Source organism: Panthera uncia, chromosome E3, assembly GCF_023721935.1.
Source record: "Panthera uncia isolate 11264 chromosome E3, Puncia_PCG_1.0, whole genome shotgun sequence".
NCBI lineage: Eukaryota > Metazoa > Chordata > Mammalia > Carnivora > Felidae > Panthera > Panthera uncia.
The window spans coordinates 24149617-24157173 of NC_064815.1; the positions used below are offsets into that span (position 1 = coordinate 24149617).

Here is a 7557-nt window from a genome sequence, read left to right on the forward strand (position 1 = left end):
GAGAGAGAGAGAGAGAGAGAGAGAGAGACAGAACGAACCATCAGAATGCCAACGGCATTCTCACTCCTGGAGCGCTCTCTTTTTAGCCAGCCAGAAAGCTGCCCACTGACCCACAGTCAAGTCCCTCGCTGCCTAGCCACACGATGGCGGGCCAGCCTTAAGCTCCGTGAGCCTCAATTCCCCACTGGGCCAACAGCCTGGTGCCCGCCAGTGTCTGGGAGTGTCCGCGGCTGCCCTCACCTTCATAGCAGTTCTGAGCACTCAACTGCCTTTTTTTTTTTTTTCCACACTAGATATCTAGTTTATTATAAAAGGACGTAACCCAGGAACAGCGAGATGGAAGAGGGCAAGGTGTGGGGGAAGGGTACTGGGCTTCCCCATCCTTTCCGGGCACCTCTCTTCCTACACCTCCAGGCGTGCACCTCCCAGAAGCGCCTCTCAAATTACTTTTTCAGTATTGAAAGCGTTACCTTCGGTTTTTCAATCTACTTTAAAGCATGATGCCTTTTTCCAAATTAAAAGAAAACGCGCCCCCTCACCCTCACCACCCCATGCCACAGCTGCAACACATTCTGCTCATTATCTTTTGGGGGCGTTCCCAGTCTCCAACGCTGCTTTTCTGTTATTTGCACTTGAAGAACATTTCGCCGTACGGTTGTGCAGGTAGCGCACTCATACTTTTGAGTAGCTGGGTGTTATTTCAGAGTGTCCTTGATCACTCCCTTCAGTGAGGTGGGCTTATGGTTTTACGTCTTTGCAAATAACCCTCCGATGGACCTTCTTCGGGATCTCTCGCTGCTTTTCAGTTATTTCCCTTGCGTGGATTCCCAAGACCAGGGTTAAGGGTTTGAAAGGCAGGGGTGCCTGAAGGCGCCCACTTTCCTACAGTCTCGCAAGCATCGTCTTTCAACTTTCAGAAAATTTATGCTCTGAGTGCTTGTGAAAGTGTCACGCGGACTGCTTTTGAAAGTAGGAGGGGGGGGGGCGCCTGGGTGGCTCAGTCGGTTGGACGTCCGACTTCAGCTCAGGTCACGATCTCGCGGTCCGTGAGTTCGAGCCCCGCGTCGGGCTCTGGGCTGACGGCTCGGAGCCTGGAGCCTGTTTCCGATTCTGTGTCTCCCTCTCTCTCTGCCCCTCCCCCGTTCATGCTCTGTCTCTCTCTGTCCCCAAAATAAATAAACGTTAAAAAATTTTAAAAAATAAAATAAAAGTATAAACCTCTTTAAAAAAAAAAAAAGTAGGAGGGTCTTGTGGGTCCACTTTGGTAGGCGTGCCAATGTCTCCCCTTCCACATTGTCACACCGTGCGTTTCTTACGAACTAATCAGGACCTTGCCTTCCCCGAGCGCACGGAAGTCTCCTGTACGTTACCTGGGTAGAAGACGCCTCCGGGAACTCCTCCGGGAACAGCCCCTGGGACCCCTGGAAGTGAGTAGGTAGAACCCTCCATCAGCCAGAACCAATGAAAGCACAGTAACAATAATAATGCAGATGATAATGATGATGTTGCACATCTACAAAGAAAGATATGCTGGCCGAAGCAATTTATGTTTACAAAGCATTTTCTCATTCATGCTTCTCAGAATGGCCCCCGGGAGGTTGGAAGGGCAGAGATTACGATTTTCATTTCAACAGATGTGAAATCGGGCTCAGAGAGGTTAAGAGGTGCGCCCAGGGACACACAGCTGGGAAGAGTGGCGTCTGGGCTTAAAGCCAGGCCTTCCCTCTGAGCACGGTGTTTTGCACGGGGTCACCTGCTTCTTCTCCCCTCCGCCCCCAGAGAGGGTCCGGCCCGGGGCGGGGGGCTGTCCGCCTTCTGCTGGGCGGTCAACCCTCTCCAGCCGTAAGCAGCTTGAGCAGGGCCCAGAGCTGTGGGAGGGCAGGCTGGGCTACGACAGTGAGCCCTAAGGAGATGTGGCTGCTGCTAGCAAAAAGGCAGTCATTCCCACACTGATAGGATGGCGTGAGGTCAGCGTCCTCAGCCACTGGGCAGCGACGGCTGGGTGGGGTTCTGGCCGTCTGACACCGGGCTGTCTTGGGAGGCGCCGGGGCCCAGAGGGGGACACCATGAATGAGCAAAGTGAATAGTTTCCTAAGGAAAAGTTAATTCACCGGCCAGGCCAGGGGCTGTCTGCCCGGCCAAGATCACGAGTTCACTCCCCACGGACCCGCGAAGCTCTCGCTGGGGAACGCCGTGGCGCTGGGCCCCAGACCGGGCCCGAGCGTGGTCATGGCAACAGACGATCCCGGGGCAGACCGGGCCCTGACTCCACCACCACAGTGGCCTCAGCTTCGTGAGCTGCCTGGCCGTTGCCCCAGCCGGGGCCCCGGCACCACCCTGCTGAAAGGGGCACGGGCGGGGTCGGGGGACGGTGTGTCCAGAGGCCTCACGGCAGATGTCTGGCCTCCGTGGCCTGACGATGCTGCACGCTGGGCTTGTTGGCCCCACAGCCCCGTCACCCCCAGCGACAGCCCAGCAGGGTGGGGAATGCCAGACTGTCATGGTCATAGGTGCCGAAGCCCCAGAGCCACACCTCTCCCCCTCCTCCCCTTTCTCTCCTTGTCTCTCCCTCCTGACCGTGCCTCTCTCCCTACCTCTTTGCTCTCCAGCTCCAGGACAGAGGGCAGGAGCAGCGTGGGGGTGGGGGGTGGTGGACAGAGCACGGGGCTCGGGACAGACCCATCTGGCCTCGGGCTGTGCCACTGCTTCCCGTCTGTGTGCCCTTGGGCCAGTCACTTAACCCCTCTGAGCCCGAGTTTCCTTTAAAGAAATGAGGGGCTGATAACCTCTGCCCTGCAAGGCTGTTGCAAATTGTCAAATTGTCAAATGTCAAGTGGTTCAAATAAGAGACGTGTCCTGCCCTGGCTCTGGGCTACAGTAATTGCAAAAAAAAAAAAAAGGAAAAGATGGTCAGCCTTTGTCTCTGCTTTGCTGCACCGTACCTGGCCTGTGGCCAGGTATGCAGTAGGTATTTAATAAAGCATGGGGGAATTAGGTTGAGGGGAGGATGCTGCCTGTGGGTTTCAGTCCAGCCTATTCCATCCCCAACCAGCCCGGGAGCCTCCCTACCTCGTCCCGGCTGAACCCCTACTTCCTCTGCCCAGGATCTGCTCCCCCTTCCATCCTCTGCCTCCTCTCTCCCCAGCACCTGCCCGTCTCCCTGCAGCCCTCCTGGCCCTCCCCAGTTCTCCCCCGTCCCCCACCCCCAGGATTCAGATCCCAACAGCGCCAAGCTCTGTGCCTGGACCACGATGGCCTGGAAGGGGCTAGAGATTTGGACCGTCATTTTGAGCTGAGGAAATAGAGAAGGTTCAGGGGGGTGCGAAGGATCCCCGCCCTGCCCGCTCCGGGCAAGTGCAGGGGAGGTGAGAACAGATGACGACAGGAGTCGGTCAGGGGCCTTCAAAAAGGCAGTGGCCTCATTTCGTGCTCCAGCTGGTCACCCTCCTTCTTACCTCCTTGGCGAGAGCGCATCCTCCTGCCAGGATGCCTCTCTGCTCCCCAGTCCTGCCCTTCCTCCAAGACTGAGCTCAAATTCTTCCCTTCCTGCCTTCTCTGGGCCTGTGGCTCTCACTGCTCAGCTGGCCCAAAGCAGCTGGCTTGGAGCATATGCTTGTCTTGTTTTATGTGGGTTTGGCTTGTTTCGCGGGCTAGCCCAGGGTGGAACTTGTCTCTTGCGTCTTAGAATCCGGATCCTAGACTCTCCGAGATCGTAACAGTCTTCTTGGCCTGGGTGGAAACTCCTTCCGCAAACATCCCTCCCTCCCCCGCCTCCCGGGCTTCTGCTCACACGCCTCCAGTGACAGGAAAGTCACCCCCTCCCTGCAGAGAGGTCTTCTTTCTGCTGAGATAGAATTTGCCCCTCCGTCTCTCCAATTCTGCCTCTCAGGGCACCCTGGGCCCAGGCTCATCTCTCATCCACAGTCAGCCCCTCAAACACTGACCTTTCTTTCAAGGTCTAACTCAAAGGCCTCTTCTGCTATGAAGCCTTCCTGGATTTCCTGGGACTCTTCCGGGCCTTCCCCGCCCCGTTCCTAGCTGCTTCCTCCATCACTCACCCCTGCTGTGCCCAGGAGACAGAACGTGGGGGTGAGTAGCGAGAGGGAAAGTTAAACCTTAAAACCGGGCACTGATTATAAAAGTCAATCAGCCCGAATAAGTGCGTCCGAACACGAAGATCTATCGTTTTAGCAATTCGCATCCCCACAGTCCCCTTATTTGATGTTTGCAGATGTTCCGTGGCTGACGCCTCCCACTGTGCCTAGGAGATAAATGCAGCAGGAATGTTTTCCCTCATTTTACAGCCAGGGAAATCAAGCGCCAGGGAGATGGGGCGCCTGGCCCGGGACCCACAGCTGACCCCAGTCACACGCAGGGCCTTCTGCCTGGGCCCCCGGGCTTCAGGTTCAGAGATGTGGAGAAGGCTGTTCCGGAATGAGCATGGGGCCAGCAGGCCTTGGCAAGGGGCTCTGCCAAGCCCAAGTCCAGGGGGCTGGCAGGGGAGCGGATCAGTCCGCACGAAGCTGTTTATTGTTTGCGTGGAGAAAGCCTGCCAAGGGCTTTTCAAAAACAATCCGTCCTCTAGTGTGGGACTCTGTCCCCTCCCTTCCCTGGGCACGTCTGACCTCCTGCCTTGGCCCCAGCAAATGCGGAGAGCAGGATTAGCTCAGCCGGAGGTCCTTGGCCCCAGAGGCTCATCGGAGTTACCTGGACAGTTTTTACAAAACCTCCACGTCCAGTTTCCTCCTCAGACCAAAGAAAGCAGGAATTCTTGGGTGGGACCCTGGCATTCGAATTGTTTAAAGTTCCCCAGTTAAGTCTAATATTCAGCCAGGGGCTGACAAGCCCTGTACTAAATCATCCTTAGTTCCGAAATCAGAAAAAGAAAAGGCTGATATTATTTCTGGGTCCTGGGAGACAGAACTCTGTCTGATTTAATTCCTCCCTCTCTCTCTCCGTTTATAAATGGCATAGGGGTTTGGGACAGCTGGTCCTCAAAGCTACTTTGGAGCTATCCTGAGTGGGTCTAGACACCCCTTGCCACCAGTTTTTCTGGGGAGACCCCTCCACTGACAATATGGTTCTTTGGGGGCTGGGGAACTCGTGGGGGTGATATCTTCTCAATGGAGGGCGGGGGGAAGCTGGGCTCCCCAGGAGAGCCAGGAGGGCGGTTCTGTGTGTGTGTAGACGTACGGCCCTTTCCACACCCCTTTCCACACCCCGACCTCTTTAGATTTTGGTAGTCCCTGGGCAAAACCCCCAACAGATTGCATGGATTCACGCCCTCCTTCCTGGGACCCAGCTGGTCTACCACGTGGACCAGAGCTGAGACTTATGTGCAAGAAAAGAAGCAGGGCGGTCGAGGCTTGGTAGTGTCACTGAGGGCACCTGCTCTAGGGTGTGCCCACTCTAGAGGACTCAGTCTCGGGCGTGGGCTTTCCTAAGCGTCGCCCGGTGCCCTGCATCCACCCGTCACCCTTTGGCAGAGAACTGGCTGGTGTTAACCCCCTTTGGCCGGTGTTAACCCCCTCAGAGCTGCCTTTGGCTGTCTGAGCTCCCATTTCCCTATTTGTAAAAGAAGGTCATAGGCTCAACTCTTAGGGTTTTTGAGGGGATTAATTGCCACGCTACATAGCTGGTGGAACTGTCTGGAGAGACGGGTGTTCGGGGGCCACACCTGCGGGAGCCGGGAGGAGGCTCAGGAGGCCCCAGAGCTGCTGCTCTCGGCGCTGGGGTGGCTGGTCCTCTGGGATTGTCTCGCTCCCCCTGCGGGGCCCAACCGATGGTGTGCGTGTTCCCCCCTGCCCGCCTCCCAATCCAGGCCTGGGAGCTGACCTCTGTGCAGGAAGCCTCTGCTCTCTGGGGTCCTGTCTGGCCGGTCAACCTCACGGAAACAGTTCCTGCAGCCCCAGCCCCTTACTCCGGCCCTCTGGCCTGGCCCTGTTCCATCCTGTGCCCCCCGACACCGGCCCCACTGAGGGTCTGGTTCCTAAGGCGAGGAGGACTCCCACGGAAAGCGGACCCCACCCAGGCCACCCCACCACATGGCTCAAGTGTCTGCACTCCTCTCTTCCTGTGGCCAGAAGCACCTTCGGGGGCCCCCTGGGAGCCATTCCCAGGGTCCTTCGAGGTGTGCAGTGGCCCCACAGAGGGCACTCTTGTGGCCTGCAACAGAGAGCACGTACAGGACTGCTCCGAGGTCCCCTCTAGCCTCTGCTACTGGCCACCCTCCCTCTGCCAGGTGAATACTTTCCCCAGCTTCCCTGATCCTCATTTGTGTTCTGTACCACACACACACACACACACACACACACACACACACACAGAGTCACATGCACAGTGACAATCCACACCTGGAGACCATATTTCCCACGTGTACATGCCTGTCAGGTGGCAGACTTTTGCACATGCTAACAGGCACTGTCACATACCCTTCAACTCTCACCTCAACACACACACACACACACACACACACACACACACAGAGATGCTCAGATGTCCCAGCCCTCCTCACCAGGGACAGACCACAGCAGAGGCTTTCCAACCCACAGCCCCGTAATCAACTTGACTCTGACCTTCCTCAGAGGGGGGCCCTGGCTTCCCAGGGGACAAGGAACCTGTTGAGGTCACACAGCTCACCGCGGCTGAGCTGGCCTCCAACCCAGGTCCCCTGCCCTCAGGACATGTGCGCACCCCCGCTGGGTTCACAGGTGTGCAAATCGCCAGTGCCCCACGACCCACCGGGACCCCCCACTGGCCCTTCCCCAGTGTGTGCTCCAGACCCCCCCACCCCCCCACCCCCCCACACTGGCGGAGCTCCCAGGACAGAGCAGGGGGGTCCCCAGCCCTGTCGGAGCGGCAGAACCTGGACACGGTTGGGACCATCCTGAGTCTCGGGGTGTCTGTGTGACAGGTTCCTCCTCTGCACGGGCTGGCTCCCGGGAGGGGCCGTTCTGAGGGACCCCCTGGAGGACGGCGGGGTGAAGGGCGCCCTCTGGTCTGTCAGTCCGGCCACCTGGCCGGGAGGCCCTCGGGCTGCCAGCGAGCCCCGGGGGTCAGGGTGAGGCCTACCTCCAGGCTGCGAGGGGTGGACGATGGACAGCAGGAGCAGGAGGACTCCGGGCCGCAGGGCTGCAGTTCTCAGACCCGCCATCTCGGGGAGAAATGCCCCAGCCCGCTCTCTGCGCCTCGTTTTATCCCCAAAGCGTAATTGCTGCCTCGTCGGCTGAGAGGGAAGGAGGGAGGGAGAGAGGGCGGGCGGGAGGGCGGGAGAAGGGGGAGGCCTGGGGGAGGGGGCCGCGGGGAGGGGGGCAATTACGAAAGGCCCGGCTCACAAGCCTCCCAGGCTGGGTCTGACTGGACTGGACTGTGGGCTTTTTTCCTTAAAACACACTCACGCGCACACACACACACACACACACACACACAGAGTTCCTTCATCTCTCTCCTGCTTTCCCTCTGTAGCTGTTCCCTCACTGCTGGCCCTGTTCCCGCCAGAAAGTGCGAGGGGGGCCTCTGCCAGGACAGCCCTCGGGAGAGGAAGCGGGAGGGAGGGCC

General features: G+C 58.2%; 1 protein-coding gene across 1 annotated transcript in view; it reads right to left on the minus strand.

Annotated features, from left to right (window-relative positions):
- ELN (elastin) overlaps positions 1-7153 on the minus strand; it is a 16749-nt gene extending 9596 nt beyond the window's left edge. The window contains exon 1 of the mRNA XM_049639382.1: positions 7072-7153. Within this exon, the coding sequence (XP_049495339.1) occupies positions 7072-7153 (82 nt within the window). The remainder of the gene's footprint in view (positions 1-7071) is intronic.
- Positions 7154-7557: the final 404 nt, after the last annotated feature.